At 32.3% G+C, this 24,753-nt stretch overlaps 1 protein-coding gene across 7 annotated transcripts in view; it reads right to left on the minus strand.

Moving 5' to 3' along the window:
- Window positions 1-7,392: 7,392 nt before the first annotated feature.
- The window catches only part of LOC127118706 (receptor-like protein kinase HERK 1), a 37,948-nt gene continuing 20,587 nt past the window's right edge, over window positions 7,393-24,753 (minus strand). The window contains exons 1-4 of one of the 7 annotated variants that reach the window (XR_007802318.1): window positions 14,228-14,458; window positions 13,283-13,388; window positions 13,114-13,167; window positions 7,566-7,709 (exon numbers count right to left, since the gene is read on the minus strand). Coding sequence is in view for 1 of the 7 variants with exons in the window: in XM_051048964.1 (XP_050904921.1) it covers window positions 7,546-7,709; window positions 10,134-11,086 (1,117 nt within the window). In the remaining 6 variants the exon portion in view is untranslated. Of the gene's footprint in view, window positions 7,710-10,133; window positions 11,087-12,172; window positions 12,360-13,113; window positions 13,168-13,282; window positions 13,389-14,227; window positions 14,459-24,753 lie in introns of those variants that run through there. The other 6 variants (XR_007802319.1, XM_051048964.1, XR_007802315.1 and 3 more) reach the window with 6 other exon arrangements.

Raw genomic sequence — 24,753 nt, forward strand, 5'->3', positions numbered from 1 at the left:
CCAAGAAGATTTAGATAGGGGTTTCGCTCCCATAGGGAGACCGAGATGATTATTTGGAAGATTACTTAGTCTAGAATGGTGAAAATCACTTGTTAGCTCTAAAAAGTCAGACTCCCCATTAACACCTCTAAGGCAACTCTTAGCAAAATTAACACGAAGACCTGAATCTAACACAAAACTCAGAAGGATAGATTTGATAATTCAAAAATTATCCATCGACGCTTCAGCCAAAATAAGGGTATCATTAGTATTTTGAAGGTGAGAGACTACCAATTCAGAAGATCCAACTCTAAAACCTATAAACATAACCAAATTTAAAGTCATGGCAAACAATCCACTAGGTCCTATCCAAATAAGGTTTCTGAAAATACATTGAAAAATACTTCATCACTTCCTACTGAATTTCACTCACACCTTCAATCTAATCCCTCTTACTTGAAGATTCATGATGCCATTCCTCATCTTCCTATTTTTAACATAAGCATGAAAATATCATGTATTTGTACTTCATTCTTTCAATCACCTACTCCAAGATCTTTGGAGCAAAAGAGAGACCCTTGGTCAACTCTAAGAGCCTAGACCATAATCTCCTTTCTCAACTCATCCAACTGAAAATCAAGATTACCAAATACTTTTATGCTTCATACTTTCATAACACACTTAAGAAACTTTAGCTTCTCTTTAAGAACAAATGATGCACCATTATTTTCTATAGCATGGATGAAACTAAAATCACAAAACTCATTACCCTAAAGAAAATAACGACAAAGATAATTTATCATGTTTGAAAAGTGTAGGGGTGTGAGATAAAATTCCCTACAACAACATGCATAACAAAAGTGCATAATCATGTGAGCCTAAGAGCACCTCCAATGAGAGGTTTTTGACCAATTCTTCAAAGAACGAACCAATATAATTGTTAAATTACCGTTGGAGTTGGCCGGATGAAAATACGATATCATGTTGAAGCTGGTTATTAGCATTTGCTTTAATAATAAACAATTACTTCATTATTTAATTATTTACAATATTCTATTCAACTTTTATCTCAAAAAATACCACTTATTTAAAAGAATTATACTTAAACTTTTTATAATATATTTTTTAATTTTTAATTTTGTCTTATGATTTAATGTAATTGATGTTAACTTTTATCATTTTTATATAAAAAACTAAATTTATCTATTTTTTTTATTTCATGTTAATTGTAATTAAAAATATTTAAACTAATATTTTTAAATTATAATAAAATCAAATATTAATAAAATATAATCCATGAGATAAATTTGTGTGATTAAGTATGAAATTATGAAGTTATTTAAAGTTGTACTATTAGAGTGAAAATTAAATAAGTTACTTCAAGATTCACAAAACAACAATGTGATTAACTGTACCATTAGATAGAAAGGGGATCTGCCTTCCACATTCGTTCCCAAACACTTTTCATTTAAATCAACCATTAGGATAGTGGGTCCCAAAAAAAGAAGAAGCTATGATTAGAAAAAGGGGACCAATTAGTATTCCTAGTATGCGGCAAGGAAAGCAACCGTGTGACAGTTCACAGTACTCTTCACACACGGTAGAGACCTTGACAAAGACATCTAGTTTAACTTCTCTTCTCCTACTAATCATGAGTGTCAATATTTTCCGGAAAAAATATATATACTTTTTGTTAGTCATTTGAGTTATAGACAGACGCTTGAAATTTTTTTTACAATTTTGACAATTTCAAAATACGTTTGGATCATTATTTTGTTTCATGTGTACCAAAATTTGGATATGGAGTTAAACAAAAATGATATTATGTAGGTTAAATAGTTTAACACAATTTATTTTGGAATAAGGTGTATTTTTATTTTTATTTTTGTCTTAAATAAATTTTTTATTAATATTAATCTTTTTATAATTTTTAACTCTTATCTCACTTTTACCTCAATTTTTTATCTCATTTGAAATTTAATTGATCTCCTCATTTTTGTATATATTAATAATTAAAAATATATATTTTTAACAAATTGGTACTATTAATTAGGATAACTTATTTATTGATTTTTTTAGTTAATAAATTAATTATTTTATTCAGTTTTGTATTATGATATTAATAATTAAAAATATATATTTTTAATAAATTGATAATATTGACTAGGATAATTTATTTATTAAAAAAATTAGTTAATAAATTAATTATTTTATTCAGTTTTGTATATATGACATTAATAATTTAAAATATATATTTTTAATAAATTGATAATATTGACTAGGATAATTTATTTATTAACATTTTTTAATTAATAAATTAATTATTTTATTTAAAAGAATTTTTTATAAATTTTTTAAATAATTAATAATTTAATTGATTTTAAGAAATTAATAATTAAAATATTTTGTTAATGCAATGTGTGTTTTTAGGCACATACTATGACAACAAATTTTTTATGGTCATTTTGTGTTTGTATGACATATTTCAACGATAATCATCACTTCATGTCAAGAGAGTACTTTTTATGGTGTGTGTTAATGTAGGAATTGTGATAGTTCTTCTGATTCCATATTTTGATTTAATCATGTTAATTTTTTGTGAATAAAATCCTTTTAAAATAGTTTTTTATTTATCTCTCATTGTGTTTCATTTGATTACTATATATATATAAGTAAATCATGGAAAGCAATATATTGAAGAGGATGAGAACAAATGAATGTGAGTGTTTTGGGTAATGTAGGTGAATATTGATATGTTGAAATTTGATTTTTTTTTTGGCAAAGTGCAATTTATAGTAGATGAACTTACTATGTGTCTTATCTCTTATCTTTCTTGTTTAATCAAAAGCTATTTTTTTCCCGTAGAGACTCAGAATGCGCACAAAACTCTAAGGAGAGCAACGTAACTCAATACAACAATGTGATTTACTAATGTGATTAACTGTACCATTAGATAGAAAGGGGATGTGCCTTCCATATTTGTTCCCAAAAACTTTTCATTTAAATCAACCATTATGAAAGTGGGTCTGTAAGACCCTAATTTTGACCCTAAGATCCCTCATGGCGTCATATCATTGTTCATGGCATTTGCCTCAAGGATCATAGCATCTTGGCTCCTTAACCCTAGGGTTGAGACTTGTATGAGCTGGTTTGAGACCACCAAGCATGCTTGAATTGTATATTATTGCTTTTCTTATTTTGTATACTAACCAAAAGCACAAAATATGTCACTAACTTTGTTTGTTTTGAAGCTTAGGCAGTCATGTGATCCAAGGCTCTTAGGAGGCCCCTATACTCAATGAATTGGCCAGATGAAGAGGAAAGCAAGCATGACAATGGTTCCCAAAGCTCTCAATCATCATATATGCCTCCCAAGTGTCTCAATTTGTCAAATTGATCAAGATAAACCAAAGGGCTTGAGGATTGTTTCCCAAGGAAACCCTAATGCAGCTGTGCATTGACTGTGCCTTGCTCATGAAGCAACCTCAACTTATGATCAAATAAAATCAAGGGAATTTCTTTCATTCATCATTTTGTGCATATATGAGCCTATGTGAGTATCCTCAATCATTTATTCATCAAGATTTGAAGTTTGGACTTGAGAAGTTGATCAGTCAATTCATCTGACTAAATTGAAATCCACTAAGATCTAATTATTGATGTGTTTGTCAAAATAAGATGACCCCAAGAGAAAACATGTTCTTAATAACCATATGAACAACTTTCATGTTCATAAAAAGTTCATTTGAAACTTGGAAGGTCATCATTCATATCAAAATATTATAGGTCATTTTGACTGAAACCCTAATTTTAGGTCAACTTCCCAAGGACCTAACTCCTTCATTTTTTATTATTTTGAGGTGATACCAAGTGAATTGGAAATTTTAAAATGTATACTTCAAATTTTATGTTGGACAAACTTTCATAATCCTAAAAGAAGTACATGTGATAATACAAAACATTATAGGTCACTTTGGACCAATGCCATTGAACCTTGAAAAAGTCCAACTTCAAATGCCCATAACATTCTCATAAAAAATCCAAATGATGCAAAATTTAAGTCCAAATTTATTGTCTTGAAAATATATACAACTTTGATGTTGGAGGTTTTTCCATTTGAGGCATTCATCATTGAAACATAAGGGCTTGAAGTTGGTCCTTTTTGGCAAATTTTCCAAATGCATGTTTTGTACCCTGAACTTCATGGCTAGTTTTCAATATTTTCCAAACTCCAAATGAATTTTTGTTCAACATAGCTTTTGTCCCTTATGTCAAGACCTTTCCAAGCATTACTCACATGCATATGTTTGGATTTTTCAAATAGGATTTTTGAAGAGATGAACTTTTATGACCATTTATGCATTTCATGTTACATCTTCATACACAAGCCATTGCCTTGCAAACTGCACGTCCAAACCATTCCATAATCATTTCAGCATTCATTTGCAATTGGTTTTGGGCCTCACATGCGCCTGTACAGGCCCATGTATGGAGGATCCAACTTCATGCACACGAATTTGCTCACACTTTCCTTGAAGCTGTGGCTATAAATAGAATGCTTACCTCACTTAAATCTCAACCTAAAGGCGCCTGAATCCCTGTTGAATTCATTTCCCAACCTCTCACCAAAGGAATTTGAATTTTCACTTTCATTTTTCAAGTTTGATTTTCAACAACATCAGTTGAATTTCAATACTAATTCCTAAGCCTAGCTCTCATACCAAGCATCAAGATCAAGCTGCAAGCAAAGGATTGGTTGAGTTGAGCTCATAAAAGCTGCACTACAAAGGTTTATACCTCAACTGTTTTGCTTCGAATCTCACTGAATATTGTGCATTGCTTGTGTTGGCTTAGTTTTTTGAAGTCCTCATGTGAGAGGCAAGCCAATGGTGGCTTTAATTTTGTGAATTGTTGAACTTCAGATTGAACACCTAGTTTTTCAACCTCAGATTTCTTCTTCCATAAGGATCTTGAGTGAAAACTAAGGTTACAGGGGTGATGTACATCACCCCAGCTTTATTTTGGTGTATGGATCGCATGTTTTAGTTGAGGTTGCAAAACCTGCAATTGGTGGCCGGACTGTGCCTTCTCATCGGAGAAGACGGTGGTTTCCACCACCGTCCCCACACGTTCAAACCATGGTCGTTGGATGATGATTACCAGATCTAATCCTGGCCTTGCATTGTTATGACTTTTTAAAATCCTTCATACTTCGCGCTTGACTCTAGCATTTGGTACGCGCGCGCTTCATGTCCCTTGAATCAGCCACGTCAATTAATGAGCGTTGATCCAAGCGCTGTAGTTTTTTTTTCTATTTTATTAATTTCTGTTTTATTTTCTTTAATTCTTTTTATTTTCAAAAATTCATAACTTCTTTATTTGGAATCACAAAAATATGGGACCAATTGCAAAAAAAATTCTCTTAAATTCTAGTTTCATAAAATGACTTTTAATTATTTTTTTGATTCCATTTAATATTTTTTGTGAATTATTTTATTTCTGATTGTTTTTAATTCATTTAAAATCCATTTGATATTCAAAAATGCCAAAAATATTTTCTTAACATCTTTGGATAATGATAAGTCTATGAAAAATATTCTCATCAATTTCTTAATTGATTTGAGATTTATTTGAGATTTTAGTCCAATTATGTTATTTTTGTTCATTATTTAATTGTTTAAAAATAGTTTCTGTTTTCAAAAAAGGTTCAGAAAATTTGTCAAACCTTGTTTGACCATGTTAGACTTATGATGATCCAATTGGACTAATCCAAGTTGATTTGAATTGGATTTGAAGTTTGACCTTTATTTGTTTATTTTATTTTATGCATTATTTTAATTCCCAAAAATACCAAAAATATGTTTGACCTTTCTTGACTTCTAATCTTCATTTCACTTCTGTTTACCATTGATTGATGTTGATTTCATTCATGTTTGATCAATGTGTTTTGGTTATGTCATTTGAATTTTCATTTTGTACATTCCATTTCCATCTTCATCTTCTTCTTTTTCTTTTGACCAATGAGTTAATGATTTGTGGTTAGCCTTGACATATGAGAGGCTTAATCTTCTTTGATCACTTCATGTCAAGAGGATACTTTTTATGGTGTGTGTTAATGTAGGAATTGTGATAGTTCTTCTGATTCCATATTTTGATTTAATCATGTTAATTTTTGTGAATGAAATCCTTTTAAAATAGTTTTTTATTTATCTCTCATTGTGTTTCATTTGATTAATATATATATATATATATATATATATATATATATATATATATATATATATATATATATATATATATATATATTAATCAAATGAAACACAATGAGAGATAAATAAAAAACTATTTTGGGTGTCAGAAGAACTAGTGTCAGAAATCAATGTTTTTCAATATTTTTGGGTGTCAAAACGTCATGCATTGAGCTTTAAATGATGTGTTACTTAGATTTACATAAAATCAAGGAAAGATAAAAGAAGATACAAAAACCAATTACATATGAGTTTTTGTGTGAGACAACATATCAAAATGAGCAATCCATTAGTTGAGTGCATATTACATATAATCCCAATCTCTGTTGGAAACCTAGGGGAGTAAGTTGCAGCAGGTTATGGTCTTATATGAGACACTATTGTAAAATAAGCTCTAGAAGTCCCATATTTGCGATAACCAAGATGCCTTACATATTGTTGCTAATTCAGTTTTTCATGAGCAAACTAAGAATATTGAAATAGATTGCCATTTTATCTGTGAGAAGATTGTGTCGAGATCTTTTGTTGGTTCTAATGATCAATTAACAAATATCATGACAATGATGAATAGGATGTATGCGAGGGTACAAAATTTGATTAATTGTATTATCATATGAAATTCGATACCAGTTATGTTATGTGCTAGTCCAATCTAATATTTTGATGTGTGCTATTTGCATTACATGATGCCTCCTTAATTTGAGACAGAAGAAAATTACTACTTAATATGAATTCACCAACTGTTTCTTGCCCAGTTGTAAAATTTACAAGCGCTTATGTTGCTACTTGTTTATTGTTGAAATAATATTTAGTGTTGTCTTTTCAACTAAAATTTAAATTTAAGGTGTATTTTTTTTAAAATTATTTGCAGGTCGGGAAAGGGGAAGAGGCCTTGGACGTGGTTGTGATGATGCGGTTCAATGTTCAGCTGCGGAAGATAATTCAGACATCATAGTGGAACTTGCTCCAACAAATGCAACAGTTTCTTCTTCTTCCGCTTCTGCAAATATCGAGGACTCACCTGATTTTATCTGATGAGGGCATCTAAAGTTAGTTTTCTTGATTTTTTATTTATTTTTAAATTAGTACAATATTTGATATTTCTGCTTGTTTTATTCACGACAACTATATTGATTCAGTATTGTAATTTCAATATCCTATCAAATGTCATGTAAAACATATAATTTAAATCCGAGGATATTCAAATTACAATACTGAATCAATATAGTTGTCGTGAATAAAACAAGCAGAAATATCAAATATTGTACTAATTTAAAAATAAAAATAAAATCAAGAAAACTAACTTTAGATGCCCTCATCAGATAAAATCAGGTGAGTCCTCGATATTTGCAGAAGCGGAAGAAGAAGAAACTGTTGCATTTGTTGGAGCAAGTTCCACTATGATATCTGAATTATCTTCCGCAGCTGAACATTGAACCGCAGCATCACAAGCACGTCCAAGGCCTCTTCCCCTTTCCCGACCTGCAAATAATTTTTAAGAAAAATACACCTTAAACTTAAATTTTAGTTGAAAAGACAACACTAAATATTATTTCAACAATAAACAAGTAGCAGCAGAAGTGCTTGCAAATTTTACAGAATTCATATTAAGTAGTAATTTTCTTCTGTCTCAAATTAAGGAGGCATCATGTAATGCAAATAGCACACATCAAAATATTAGATTGGACTAGCACATAACATAACTGGTATCGAATTTCATATGATAATACAATTAATCAAATTTTGTACCCTCACATACATCCTATTCACCATTGTCATGATATTTGTTAATTGATCATTAGAACCAACAAAAGATCTAGACACAATCTTCTCACTGATAAAATGGCAATCTATTTCAATATTCCTAGTTTGCTCATGAAAAACTGAATTAGCGACAATATGTAAGGCATCTTGGTTATCGCAAATATGGGACTTCTAGAGCTTATTTTACAATAGTGTCTCATATAAGACCATAACCTGCTGCAACTTACTCCCCTAGGTTTCCAACAGAGATTGGGATTATATGTAATATGCACTCAACTAATGGATTGCTCATTTTGATATGTTGTCTCACACAAAAACTCATATGTAGTTGGTTTTTGTATCTTCTTTTATCTTTCCTTGATTTTATGTAAATCTAAGTAACACATCATTTAAAGCTCAATGCATGACGTTTTGACACCCAAAAGTACTTAAAAACATTGATTTCTTACACTAGTTTTTCTTGACATGAGAATTTTTCTTCACATAAGCAATTAGTGAACGATTCTATTCTGACATAAACAAGTTTAAATGCAAAGGTTGTTGGGAGAGAAGTGGATGTGATGACCAATTTTAGCAGCAAGACATTACAATCAAACAATTTGAAGTGTTTCACATTCAATGAAGTAAAAACTGCTACAGGGAACATTCATTCATCTAAGTGGATGAAACTCAATTTGGGATCGATGAACACTGTGATGAGGCTTAAGCACAAAAGCAACCAAGGACACCCAGTAAATGGTGGGTGAGTGTCATTTAGGCTCAATAACTTAGAATACCTATAATGTTATAATGTATAGTTGAATTTAGTACAGTGTTAGTGTTATAGACTGAATTTTCTGAAAGCATACATCAGGATTAGTAGATTGCAATATCTATCACATTGATAAACTTACCAAGTTTTACACTTTAAAGCAGCATGGATTGACAATGCCAGTTCATGTCGTTTAAATTTTCTTCTTATTTTTCTTCCAATCTAAAAGGAGAGTATCTATCATGTTATACATCCTAATACACAGGTTAAGAAGTTTCCAAAATAATTGAAAAACTCTGTTCAAGTCTTGAAGCTACCTCTTGTAAATTAAGTTATTATCAAAACATGCATGGCTTCTTCGGAACCTCACAAGAGCATAGGGAGCGGGGAATATAGGAAGCTTTCAACGAGCGAGCTTATGGCTAGTGCAAAAGTGGTAGCAGAGACCGCACAATCAGGTTTCGGAAAAGAATCAATTGGTAAGACGATAGACAAAGGGTTAAGACAATAAGTGGATAAGGTTGTTGACTATCTATTAGTTTAGTTATTATCATTTCTTGTTTCCTACTACTCCTGCTATTTTGCAGTTTGAGCATCATTTCAATTAAAAATTTAGTTATGCACTGAGGAGTATGATGAGTATGAGGAAGGTCATTGTCTAAAGATGTTCAAATTGATGAAAGAAAAAAGTCCTGTTCTGAATGAGATTGTTGAGAAGAATTTTTTGCAACCTACAAAGGTGGTTTGCTGATGTTAGTGTAACTGTCAAAAATATTAACGGAACTGCATTTTTCTAGCAACAATGTAGTTTATATTGCAGCAGGCTACATTGAGAGGTATCGTTGAAATATCGTAAAAGAGATTACTAGAGTAATATACCATGAACTGGCTCATATATTGCAATGGAACGGAAACGGTGAGGCTCCTTCGGGACTCACAGAAGGCATAGCAGATTTTGCTAGGATGAAGGGTGAATAGGCTTTAGATCAATGCAATTCTGCAGGTATAGGGAGTCGATGGGACCAATGATATGAGATAACAGCTCACTTTTTACACTAATGTGAAAATATCAAAAACGGGTTTGTGGCGAATTTGACCGCGAAGTTGAAAACGGGTTATAGTGAGAATTACTTTAATGACCGGCTAGGTAAGTCAGTTTCTCATATGTGGCATGACTCAAAGCAATGTATAACAATAACACTAGCTAAATAATAAGGAAACTATAGTTAATGCTAATAAGGAAACATGTAATGTATATGTAATATCAGAACATAGTTGTGCTAACCTAAAGAGAAGACATGTATGTATTTGTAATATCAGAACAAAGTTGTGCTAACCTAAAGAGAAAGATAATATTAGAACAAATCAAGAAGATAAAAAACATCACATACCCTCATCCGATATTGTCAAAGAAAAATCAGGTGTTGCATATTGTGTAGCAAGTTCCACTATACTGTCGGAATTATCTTCGGCAGCCGAACCATGAAAAGCCGCTTCTTGAAATTGAAGACAACACTCCAAATTCCACAAAACATCCCTCATGGAGGGTCTGTCAGCACCGCGATCTGCAACGCATCTTTCTGCTATTTCCATAAACCTCTTTAGGGAATTAGGATTGATATCCCCTATAATCAAATGCGGATCGATGATTTGATCCCACTGCCCTTTCTGAATATGATTGATCGCCCAATCTTTCAAATTGATCACATCACTAGGAAGTGATGGATCAATGACCGGCCTTGCACAGAGTATTTCAATGAGGACTACTCCAAATGAATAAACATCAGATTTTTCTGTAAGTTGCTCTCGCACAAAATACTCGGGATCGAGGTATCCAAAAGTTCCCTTGACACCGGTGCTGACATGCGTCTCATGGACACTGGGACCTGTTCTTGATATGCCAAAGTCTCCTACTTTGGCATTGAGATTTCCGTCCAATAAAATGTTCACTGATTTCACGTCCCGATGAATGACCGCAGTAGGATAAGCCGTGTGTAGATAATTGAGTCCTTTTGCCGCTCCCATGCACACATTCAATCTTTCGTTCCATGATAAACTTTGAAGACCAGAACCATACAAATGACTTCTCAAAGTTCCTTTTTCAATGAACTCGTAAACCAAAATTAACTCGTGATTCTCGTCGCAGTAACCGATCAATGACACTAAATTCCCATGGCGGAATTTAAATAGGGTTTCTATTTCAGCCCTAAACTCTTGAATGCCCTGAAGAGAAGTTCTACTCCCTCTCTTTACAGCCACCTTTCTTCCATCCCTCAATTCTCCCCTATACACTTTACCGAATCCTCCTACTCCAACGACGAGAGATTCATCAAAATAATTGGTGCTTTCTTCCACTTCAGAGAGAGTGAGAAGGTACTGATACTCTCTTCTTGATATTGTGTTTGATGTTGTTGCGACATTTGAAGTGGTTGCGGTGTTTTGAGTGAGCTCCTTCTGTTTTGTTGTAAATTTTCTTCTCCTATAAATTAGTATCCAAACAATTAACAAGATGATAAGAACAACTACACCAGCAGTAATGATACCTGAGATGAGTCCAATGTTAGTGCCAGGAGGAGTGGAAGTCGCCGGAGGAGAAGGTGGAGACACTACAACAAAAATGAGTTTACGCTACAGCTGAAAAGCGCGGCTAAAAGTACAAAAACCGTAGCCTAAGTCTTTAGTCCACGGTTATTTAGGTGTGGAATATGCCGTCGTTGCCTTTTCGTATATGCTACAGTTTTTTCACTACCACCCACGAATGGGAAAAGCATCGCCTAAAATTATTAATAGGCCGCGGTTTTAAAACTAATTTTAGACCGCGGTTTTGATTAGACTGCACCTTTATAACCGTTGCCTATCAAACAGACCATGTTTATTTGAACAATTATAGTCCACGCTTTTTGTTTAGGCTACTCTTCTAAAACGTTGCCTAATATGTTTGCCACATCTTTTTAAATTCGGTTACGCCATTTTTTATTTAAAATTAAATAATGTTTATTTAACTATGGATAATATAAAATTTATTATAAAGGATAATATAATATTAAAGTAATGATAATATTTAGTTTTGTTATTTACTTCAAAGGATTCCACTGCAAACAGTAGTGTATATCATCATAAACTTTATTTATAATTAAATATACAATAATAAACAATCTCTCCAATAATATCCCTAGTATTCTCTTTCATAAAATCCTAACAAAATCTTTTTGCCTAAGATTCCTTGTAACAAATATTCATGTACCAGCTTTTAATCTTTGTTTTGCAGGTTGAGAAAAGCATAAGAAACTTTTTGAAAAAGATGTTTCTCTTCATCTAAAGTTTCTTTTCTCTCAAATTTTCAATAGCAGAACCTTTACATTTATCTATATCCTCCTTTGTCGTCATAGAATTTTGATTACTCTTGCTGCAAAATGGAAACAAAAGAATATGCATTACAAACTGAATGCTTGCTCATTCTCTTCATCTAACTACAAATACATGCAACATGCTGGAGTTAAACATGTCCCATCCCCTTCCCAAGCTACAAGTTACTAATGAATCAAAGCTACATGCTTACACTACACTACAACAAAAACCGACACAACAACACTGAACACACAAAATCAAGGTCTCACCTGAATATATAAGAGAATAATTAATAATAAAACCAACATCTACAAAATAATATATACTATCTTAAAAATAATAAACAACATAATCTATAAAAATAAAATAATATTAGGTATTTCAATTAATCTATTAAAAAATCACTTATGTTTCGTAATGGTTTATATGTTCATTATTGATAAAAGGTGTATATTTTGTTTTTAATTCAATTCTTTAGTATGACTTTAACCATGTTGTTCAATAGTGAGATATCAGTGCTTCAGTTTGAGTTTTCTTGTTAGACATTGGTGGTTTGTCATTCAAATGACATCTTATTATTTGCTTAGGATTATAAAACTAATTCTCATAACCTTTCTAAATTAATCAAAAGTAATACAAATAAATGAATGCACAAAGTACTACGGAATTTTTCCAAGTAGCCATACATTAATACGAAGTAAAATAAGAGAAAAACAAAGATATGTTATTCTAAAAACACAATGCCTCACAAATGCATTAAGAATATTACAGATTACTTATGAAAACTAGTCACTATAAAAGCAAATATTTAAATATAGAAACTATAAGAAGTGAAAATCAAATTGGGCCAGTCAAGGGAAAGAGAAGAATAATTTACATTATGGTATCATTTCCTTAAGAAACATTCTACCCAGTGAACTGCACAAGGCTTAGGAAAAAATATGTTTTTTTTTTCTAAGCTACATTATCATGTTAATTAAGAAACTAGATAAAATTATTTAAAATAACAAGGAAATATCTTACATTTCCAAGCCACTGTCAAGTGTGTCCTCTACTGGATGTTTCCATTCATCAATTCTATTAGATAAGAAGCAAAAGTGAATCACAATAATACTATTTACAAAACTTAGATACAACAAGATTAATATAAATGAGACAAAGAGTGTGTATGTAAGAGAGATAGAGATTGCACCAATCCATAATGACAGTCAAACAAAAGTTTCTTTGAAAACTTGTTTAAAGCTTGGAACATTGATACTATAGCTTTTGGATTCCATCTTTTTTCCTTCTTCTCTGCACTGAGTGTATAAAGGGCATACAAATAAAATAAACTCATGTGTTGATAGCCAAAAATAAAGAGAACCATGACCTAAAACCCATTTTCAACTTATTGTGTTTATTTTATAAATAAATCTCAATCTAGCAAAGGTAAAGTCTTAAATTGTACATAGATATTGACACGCAAAAGATAAAATATCCAGTGCCATTAAAAATATATCAATTTAAAATCTTTATGTGCTAACGATTTTTCTAACTCAATGACGTGCGGATTAGAATACATAACTATACTCAATGTTTTAACTCTCATGTCATAACTAAGCATAATTTCCCAATTCAATCATGTGAGGGTTAGATCCAATTGTTATTTTTATGAGTTAAGACATCAACCCATTTCATTACAGAAACACTACAAGTCATTAATGAAAATTTGCTCTTCCAATTTTTTCTAAACTAAGCCACATAATATTTAGCAAGAAACAGTGATATCTTTATCATCCAAAACATGTTTTATTCATAATTTGGTTCAACTAATTTTACAAACACCTTACCCTCATTCTTGAAGAAACCTCCCACAAACAAACAAGTATTTTTCTTGAACAACTATACCAATCAATGAGTTACTGATTATGAAAGTTTAAAGCCACCGCACATTAATACTTCAACAGTAATTTGGGTTTCATGGTTCAAATAAAATCAAAAACCCCAAATGAGAAAGGCAAATCTAAAACCCTAAATCAGATAATATAACATACAACAAATTGGAGAAAGCCAAATCTAAAACCCCAAATTAGAAAATCAAACAGACAACAAATTGCAATGGAGAAGAAAACAGATAAATATACAATCATTCACTTACCTTTTATGGGTTTCAAGTTATGAAGAAACCTAGAACGATTGAGTAGGAGGGTTGAATCAATTAAAGAGAAGAATGTATGTTGAACAAGAAGAGAAGCTTGCATACGAACGCATCATATGAATGAGGTGAAGAATCCAAGCACGGACAAGGAAAAACGGAGATGCGAGTGACGGCGCAGTGCAATAGAAATTTCTCGAAAACTACCGTTCCAGGTAGAAATTTGGTTTTTTTTTATTTTACTTATATCCCATGAAAAATTCTTTTCCTAACTAATATTTTATTTATTTAATTTAAAAAATAATAATTTATCTAATCCACGTCATTATATTGTATAGGTATGACATTTAATTTGTATATCATTACGATAAAAAAAGTCCCCTATATACAAAAGGGGACGGGTTATATTACACCCACGATTCTAAAATGCAGCTTAAAACCAATAGGAGGTGGATTTTCAAACAAATTTAAAAACTTGACAACTTATGAAAAACCGTTGCGTGTTACCTTTTTAGCTACGGTTCTTAAGGCATTGTCTAATATTTCGTTGCCTAAAGTAAAAAATGTTGTAGTGAGAAATATGAGGGGAAGTTGGATGAGGTGGTGGTGGTGGGTAATCTGTAATAACAAAGGGGTAAGGTGGAGAGTGTGGCTTGGAATCCATGAGAGAAAACAAAGAAGAAATGCAGAGGAAATGAAGGATTGCAAACAGAAGTTATAAAATGCAAAGAATTGAAGAAGAAGAAGAATATGATAACGAAGAGATGTCATTGTTGATAGCAAAAAATGGCAAGAGCTGCAGAGCAGAATTTACCTGTTAGAGTAATGTTCTGACTTGTGTTGATTTGCAAATCTCTTTTAAATAAAACTAAGTAGGTAGGTACACTTCTTTTACTCCTCACTTCAATTGCGTGATAACGGTAACATATTTTTCTATTCTTTTTTTAATAATTTAATTATTTTTTTAATTATAAATTATCATCTTTTTTAAATATATTATACTTCAATTTATTTATAATTTTACTCCTCTATTTTTAATGTTTATCTCTTTACTCTTAATTTTAATGTTCTAGTTATACTGTATGTGTTGTAATTATTAAATATTTTAAATAATTATCATATGATTTTTTTAATTATAATTGTTAACAAATAATTCTTATTTTATGTTTTATTTTACTAGAATTTTATTTTTAATTGACAAACATTTTGATTTGTGTTCATTGAACATTTCACTGTGATGATGATTGGATTGTGGTAATGGCAATTTTTCAATTTGATTTTGAGTACTTAAAGTCTTTAGCGTATTCATTTTTTTTAAGTAGCAAAACAATGATATATATTAACTATTAAAGGCATAAGCTATGCCAAACAATACAGCGAAATCAGAATCCCTGCTACTAGAATTATGCATGGACCTAAATAATAAACTGCTACAGCAGAAAAACAGACATCAGTACCATATCCACCCACCCACTTTACTTTAAACCCAAGCACCTAATAAATGAGGAAATTACAAAAAGAAAAACATACAAACAGTAATAGACATAATTAGACCCCAACTTCCAAACCAGAACCAGACTAAAATATTGGCACATAAACGAACTAGTTGCTCCTTGAACCAACTGTAAGCAAACAAAAACGGAATAACAAATCACTCCGCACCTGAACACATAAGCCGACCTAATAGGCTGCTGACTTAATACTTTGTTGATGGAATAATACTTTGTATTCATATATTTATTTGGACTAATAATTTGTTGATGTCTTCTTCAATGAAGTACCAAGAAAGAAGTTGTAGATAGGCCACATCAAATGTGTTTTGAAGAGTAGGGGGATAATGACAAAGTGGTCCCATAAGGATACCTACTTAAGGGATTTGTACTTTTTCCTTTTACTTTCATTTTCATTCTTTCTAAGTTCAAGTATGTCTAGGGGATGAAAGACATCAAAACCCCCTAAAAACAAAATATAAAATTTCTTATATTTTTATTATTATTATTATTATTTTTATTATTATTATTATTATTATTATTTATTATTATTATTATTATTATTATTATATTATTATTATTTATTCCCATTAATTTATATTTATATTTGCATCAGACTTTTATTTTAAAATTTAAGCTATTCTAATTTCTTTTTTAGAAGACATTTCTACTCTAACTAAAATTTTCACATATTTTTTATCTTAAGCTTTTTTCTTTTTTTTCACTTTAATTGGGAGCATGGTCATTATTTCTCTAAAGGAGCAACATAAATTTTTTTTCTCTTCTTCTTGTTATTATTTCCATTGAATATTTAAAGTTTGATTTTTTTTTCACTTTTGTTTTGCTATCGATTAGTTTATATTTATTAGTGCATTTATTCATGTTGGAAATTAACTAAACTCTCAATGTGGAATTTCTCGAAGAATTTCGAACCAAATTTTGATAAACAAGAATCGATCTTTCTAATTGATTAGTCCTCTCGTTCTTCACTCTTTACTTGAGTGAATCAACCAATCTTGGTTGCAAGATTATTTTACTACACAATGATTATTGAAGAAGAAAATATGAATTGGGGAAGAAAGGGAAATTAGGACTTTTGAGAAAAGAATGAGAAGAAGTATTTATGCAGAGAAACTTCTCTGCTTTTCACACTAAAATTTTATTCAACTATGCAACTGAATTCATTGTTTTGTGTTACAATCAATGATATGGGATCTCCCTATTTATAGGTTGAGATTGCTTGCACGCCAAACAATCTGCAACTAACCTAACTAACTCATCTAAAATAACAAATAAAGCTAAGTCTAAAATTGTATCGATATTTCGACAACTATACAATTCGACACACATAGTATTTCGACAACGACAAACTCTATAGAAAGTTTTGCTTTGACATAAAGAATTACATTCACACCACACCACTATCATACCCCAAAATTTTCCCTCTCCTTTTCATTTTCATCTAACATTTTGGTTTAAGGTTCATTTGCATTCAGGAATATCCATATCATCTAGTGCACTAACATCATCATAGATTCAAAAGTTTGAGGTCGATTTTAATTGACAAAGACCTAGAGTTTGTTTGAAAATTAAGCCTTAGGAGTTGTGATGCTAAAATCATTGTGGAGAGCTCATCATGGTAATCAAAGGTACAAAATCCTAATCAGAGACAGTTGGTGCTTGAGACCTAGGAGATTGCATCATAGTGTTCATTCATTGCTCAAATCCTAGTTTCTCAATCTTGAAGTTTGGTGAATCTTGTGGTTTAATTTGAGAGGTTATGAACTCTAGCTTGGCTTAAGGCATTGATGGTTTGTTACTCATTTGGTTTGAGGTTTGGTTGTTGTTTGACTTGAGGTTTGACCTAGCTAAACCCTAGTTCATGGTGTTATTTGATTGATTTAAGATGTGATTACTTTCTTGTTTCATTCACATTCCATTCACTTGATTACATTGTCCATATTCCATTGAAAAAACATTACAAATTACATCATTTTTGCATAAGTTAATTTTTGGTCAACTGTTGACTTTTTGGTCAACCAATTGACCAAAGTCAACTCATCATTCTTGATCCTCTAAGACATGTTTCTATTCATTCTATCATATTTCATTTCCAAATCCTTGTTTCCCTTGGTTTTTTCATGACTTTGGGGCTTGGTCCATTTCTAGGTCTGACCACCTTTTGGACCAAGAAACTAGGTTCATGACCAGGTTTAAAACCTATTCAAACCAACATTTGGACATACCCTAACTTTTTCCATTTTTAGCTTTGTTTCATTTCAATCAATCATTAGCCATGTTAAAATATTTTTAAGCCATTTCCATACATTTCAACCATCACATGTTCATTCAATTAAACTGCTGATTCTATTTTAATTTCCATACATTTTCATTTAATCAACATTACACTCCCATAATTAACCACATCCAATTCACATTTTTAATCAAACATTCAATTTCATATATTACAACCATAAACCAAATACATAATCCATTCGAATTACAACATAGCCCAAGTTATAATATCCAACTCAAGCTCCAATTTCAATGGTGCATAGAAATCACAAGCAACCAATGAAAAAGTCCAAACACGATTCAGCCCCTACATAACATGATAGCCCATTTCCTCACATCCAAGTGTTTTACCTGCAAAAATTGTAACAAGCCAATGATCCAATACCTGCATTTTTCAAACAGATGAATTAACCAAGAAACTAAGTCCATACAGATTAACCTGCAAACGCAATTCAATCACATGACAAACTAACTCAAAACCAACTAGCTACTCACAACCTACACTTGCAAAAACTTATAACAAGTTCAAAATGAAAACATAACCTTTCATTCACCTCACTCTAACAGAAAACAAATTTCATTTAATACAAATTTCATTTGCAGAACCTGCATTTCGAATTTCCAATTTTCAATTTCATTTCATTTCACATTAACATATCAACATAATCCCTGGTTTCCAATTGACATTTCAATTTGACTGAGATCTCATTTCAGCTAATTTCATTTCTTTTCACCCTTTCTCTCTCTGGTTCCATAGACTACGAGGTTTTGACTTTCTCATTACACTATGAGAATATGTTGGCATGAGGACCACAGTCCTCATCGAGCACTCTCTTTATAACCCATATTTTATTTTGCAGGTATAGGAAGATAATAACATCCATTCAAGCAAGAGCATTCAAAACCGTTCCCATGGAGTACCATGGATATGAGGGGTGATAATACATTCCCCTTGCATAACTGACTTCCTTACCCGTTTCTCTGTTTCCCCTTGGGTTTTATCAATATTTTTCCTTCCCTTTTTCGGGATAAATAAAGTTCGGTGGCGACTTTGTTGAATCTTCAAGCGTGCGATGCATTCAGGAATATTTCGCGTAGCTTCACAAGGTAACCAACCTCCTACAGATAAGCCAGATCAGGGGCTACATTGAGAGGTATCGTTGAAATATTGTAAAAGAGATTACTAGATTAATATACCATGAACTGGCTCATATATTGCAATGGAACGAAAACGGCGAGGCTCCTTCGGGACTCACAGAAGGCATATCAGATTTTGTTAGGATGAAGGGTGAATAGGCTTTAAATCAATGGAATTTTGCAGGTATAGGGAGCCGATGGGGCCAAGGATATGAGATAACAACTCACTTTTTACACTAATGTGAAAATATCAAAAACGGGTTTGTGGCGAATTTGAACACGAAGTTGAAAACGGGTTATAGTGAGAATTACTTTAATGACCGACTAGATAACTCAGTTTCTCATATGTGGCATGACTGCAAATCAATGTATAACAATAACACTAGCTAAATAATAAGGAAACTATAGTTGATGCTAATAAGGAAACATGTAACCTATCTGTTATATCAGAACAAAGTTGTGCTAACCTAAAGATAAAGATATTATCACAAAGTAAGCGAGGACGAATAATATTAGAAAGAAAACATATAATGTTTCTCTAATATCAAAAAAACGTTGTGCTAACCTAAAGAGAAAACATGTATGTATTTGTAATATCAAAACAAAGTTGTTCTAACCTAAAGAGAAAGATAATATTAGAAGAAATGAAGAAGATAAAAAACATCACATACCTTGTCCGATATTACCAACCCCGAGAACACTCTTGTCAAAGAAAAATCAGCTATTGCATACTGTGTAGCAAGTTCCACTATATTTTCGGAATTATCTTCAACAGTCGAACCATGAATATCAGCTTCTTGAAATTGAAGGTAACACTCCAAATTCCATAAAACATCCCACTTGAAATTGAAGGCAACACTCCAAATTCCACAAACCACGCTCAAAATCCAACTTGAAAAAAACAAAAAAAAACTAAAAGGATCCATTTTTTTATCCTTAAAAAAACGCTACCTCACCTTATAATTTTCCACCGTGAATCTACTTCCCTTCAGTATACTTTCGTTACTTGTTCTGCTTATCTTTATTTTTCTTTGAGTTTTAGTTTTAAATTATATACATTTATTTTCTATTTATGTATATTTTTTTTGATATATATATATATATATATATATATATATATATATATATATATATATATATATATTGTTAGTGAAGTGTCCAAAGTGAGGTAGCAATGCCCAAAGTGCCATACCAGCAACCACTACCTTTGGGTCTTCATTACCAATAATCCTGGTTTTCTCCTCATCCAAATCAACGAGCTCAAGGCCCGAGTATCGAAATCAACATCAAAATCAGCTTATGCCTCGAAATAACTTGGAAATAAGAAATGCTCCTCGTCATCCAATCCTCATGACATATAGCCAACTTCTACAACCTCTGATTCAAAACTCGTTGCTGGTTTCCAAGTCTCTCAAGCTGGTTCCACAACCTTAACCACCCGGGTATGACCCAAATGTGAAATGTGCATAGCATGCCAGATCAAACGGGCATTCAACTGAAGACTGCAACTCTTTTAAAGCCAAAGTACAACAGTTTATTGACAACAGGTACATAGCCTTTCAAGAAGTAAGCTTGGTGGTGAACGTCAACCTATCGTCTGGATAAGTGCGAAGACCTCAAGGGGTGTCTCCCGAAGTTAATGGATCAAGTTTGAAGAAGTCAATTCCCAAAAGTTGGCCATCATTTGGTTGTTTCAGCATTTCCTTTGTAATTTCCTTGCATGTTGATTGTTAGTTGCTTTTAAGCGTTGTTGTTTTCTTCAAATTGGTAAGATTAATGAAATGTTTATGCTTATTTTGAATTAATCCATTCGTATTCACTCGTTTTTCATTTATATTAAAAACAAAAGTACTTCTCTCATTCACTTTTGTTTATCAAACCGTTGTGTTAAGAAAGATTGGAATGAGGATGATGAAAACGAAAACCTGGAATTGTTGTGGTATGCTTTAGAAGAAAACCTTGTCGATGATGTAAGGCATTATTTTAAATCCCCAAACACCAGAGAGATAAGGAGTTAGTCCCTAGTCAACCACTTTGAGCCTTAACGTTAGTAGTTCTTTCGGAACTAAAACCTTTAATTTTAACCAGGGACAAGGTACTTTGTTCAGTTAATCTGACTTTGCATTTAAATTACAAGAGGAAACATCCCACTTTACTTTGCACACAACTTAAAGTGTCAAAGAAGTTGTGAATAACCCAATATTATAGCGGTTGTTCCTCAATAACCCATAACATGACAGTCATAATTTTTCAACAAAAAAAAAGAAGAAAAAGCCCGCTAAGTCAAACACCGCAAAAAAAACCACTTAGGCAAAAATCAAGGCATCTCGGTGAATCAAAAGCTTCAAAGAAGCGGTCCAGGCAAAAATTATGGATATAAAAAAAATCAATCAAAAGAGGACAGTAAATCCTCAACAAAAACAAAATAAGGTGACTGCCATTTCAAGAAAATAGCATCTTTAATCCTCATTTTCACCTTCACACCTTCGAAGTAGAATGTGTGTATCGAATTAACTGAACGTAGGAACTAGAGATCATCAAGAAGAAGGGGTGGGTAAAAATTAAATTTTGAGCCTTATATCCTTTTGTTTAAAAAAACGTGAACCAGACTATGTTAAAACCCTTTAAAAGACCTAATTGAGGTAATGTCTATTGGGGCAAGCCACCTCAGAGCTCAATGAGTCCAACTATCCAAAGGACGGTCAATCAGACGTCTACCATTCCAGGTTTTGGTTAATCAGGGTCAGATCAATGTGGTATTCAAACATTGGGTCAAGCCACCTTGAGATCATCTCATGTCAAGCTGTTTCAAACTTACTTTCAAGGTGAACATTTTCAAAGACCCAGCAGACTGGGGCAAGATGAGCCACAGATGGGAAGACCCCCTTCATGCTTTCAAACTGCTCAAACAAATTCTTCCATACGTAACAACTATTGAGTTTAAGACGAGTGCCCAAAAATTATGCTAGTATGATTCATTAATCCTCCAAAAGGATCCCATTGGCTAAGTTGTGGCTGTCAAGCTGGATAGAATTCTCCTTTGACAAAATCTATCACAAAATTTTGGTCTAGTTCTCGGTGTTGAGGAATCATGACCTCCATAAAAAGCCTTTACAAACTCCCAGTCCACTAAAGTGTCAGCATTTTCATATCATGATCATTCATAATAAAATTCAAATCATGTATAGCCGAAATGTACTTCGTGCTCATTTTGCATTGACATATGTCTTGTTGTTGATCCTATATCCTTTGACCTCTAACTCCAGTTTGTCTTTGGTTCACTTAAACCATCATCCATTTTTCGCAGTCATTTTCAAGTCCAACTCAGTTGACACCTGTTAAAAAAGTTTTGTCCATGAGGTTTATTTCCTTTTTGGTTTATTCGATGAATTTCCGAATTACTTATTTGTTTATTGATCTATTTCTATAACTTGTCTGATGTATTTCTAGATGTTTCCCCACCTATCTGATATATTCTCGAATATGCATGTCCTATATTCTGATGTATTTCCAAAATTTCCTCGATGTATTATCGGATGTGTCTGTATTCTGATGTATTTCCAGAATATCACTTGTAATTTTGATGCATTTCCAGAATTCATTTCTTTTACTCTCAAATCATGGACATTTCATTTTTGTTCTGACGCACTTCCAAAACCCATATTCCATTCCCTAGCATTCTTTCAAGGCTTATTGGTGTCTCCTAAAATTCACTGGCACTAGCATTATTCCAAACTCAGTTGTTACTAGAACTCATGTTAAACCCAATTGTCATTCGCATCATTGTCACTCCATTTGTAAATACAATTGTAATTGGTATCTGAAGTTTGGTTGTCACCAATATCATTTCAAGTCCAGTTATTGCTGGCAAACTCTGTTAGAGGCGGTATTTGTTTTACTAATGCCCTCGGTCAAGTCCAATTGTTGTTGGCAAAATACGTTAAAAGTTGGTTGTAATCCATTACTTACGGTCAAAGTCCAATTGTTGTTGGAACCTATCTTTTAAAATTTGGTTGTAATCCATTACTTACGGTAAAAGTCCAATTGTTGTTGACAAAATCCGTTAAAAGCTGCTTGTAATCCATTGCTTACAATCCAAGTCCAATTGTTGTTGGCACGCACAAAGAGTTTTATTACCCTGTTTTTCCTGATGGTTCCGTGAAAGTCATGTATGACTCATCATCTTGAGGAATTCCCAAAAGCTTAGAGGTTTTTTCGTGTTAGAAAACTCCAATGATGTTGGTTTTATTTGATGTCTTTGTAAAGAATCATCGTAGCCTTTTGCGTGGATGATCTACTTATAAGAAGACTCCCGTTTTTCTTTGTTTTGCATAAATTCCCTGTTAGGAATCTCCAAAATCTTTGATCGGATGAATTTCTTGTGAGAAATCTCCAAAACTGTCAGATGTATTCTAAAGTGTCAAGTCATGTATGAACTCGTTGGTCAAACTTGCTTTGTATGTTTTCCAATATTGTCAGGTCATGTATGAACCTGATGTTGAAGTTTTCTTTGGGTTTTCTAGTTTGTTAGGTCACGTCTGAACCTATTAATAAAATTCTTTGATTTTATCAAGAATTATCAGGTCATGCATGAACTTGTGGACATGCTTTCTTTGAATTTTCCAGTGTTTTCAGGTCATGTATGAACCTGTTGATAAAACTCTCTTTGACTTTTCCCAAGTGTTACCAGGACATGTTTCAACCTGTGGGTGAAACATTATTTGAATATCCAAAATTTGAGGTCACGTATGAACCTATTGATTAAAATTTCCTTGATTTTCTAGTATTGTCAGGTCATGCTTGAACCTGTTGTTGAAACGCTTTGAATTTTCCAATGCTGTCAGGTCATGTATGAGCCTGTTGATAGAACTTTCTTTGTATGTTTTCTAGTATCGTCAGATCATGTTTGAACCTATTGATGGAACCTTTTGATATCCCACAATATTGTCAGGTCATGTTTGAACCTGTTATTGAAACTCTTTGAATATTCCAGTGATCAGGTCATGTATGAACCTATTGATGAAATTCTTTGATTTTTTCCAGTGTTGTCAGGTCATGTATGAAAATGTTGACTAAACTTTCCTTGATATTCAAGTTGTCATCAGGTCATGTATGAACCTGTTGTTCAAACCTTCTTTGTAAGTTCCATAATGTTGACAAGTCATGTATGAACCTGTTGTTTAAACCTTCTTTGTATGTTCCATAATGATGTCAGGTCATGTTTGAACCTGTTAATTAAGCACTCTTTGAATATTCAAGTGTTGTCAGGTCATGTTTGAACCTGTTGTTGAAAATTCTTTGAATATTCTGGTGTTGTCAGGTCATGCATGAATCTGTAGTTAAAATCTCTTTGCATATTCCACAGTTGTCTTTCCTCCAGCAAGATTGTTATCCCTAGTGAATTTCTACCCTCATTTTTTTGTTTATATGCGCCACATTTACCATATGTCTCCATCACTACCCCACAGATCTTTGTTTCATTCTGCATCCATCATAAAACATCCTTATAGGGTTTATCTTATGTTTGATCATATCCCTAGCATATCAAAATAAAAATAAAAAAGTCATGCATTCATGCATAACATATTATATCATGTCATAGGCATT

Source organism: Lathyrus oleraceus, chromosome 2 (genome assembly GCF_024323335.1).
Source record: "Lathyrus oleraceus cultivar Zhongwan6 chromosome 2, CAAS_Psat_ZW6_1.0, whole genome shotgun sequence".
Taxonomy (NCBI): domain Eukaryota; kingdom Viridiplantae; phylum Streptophyta; class Magnoliopsida; order Fabales; family Fabaceae; genus Lathyrus; species Lathyrus oleraceus.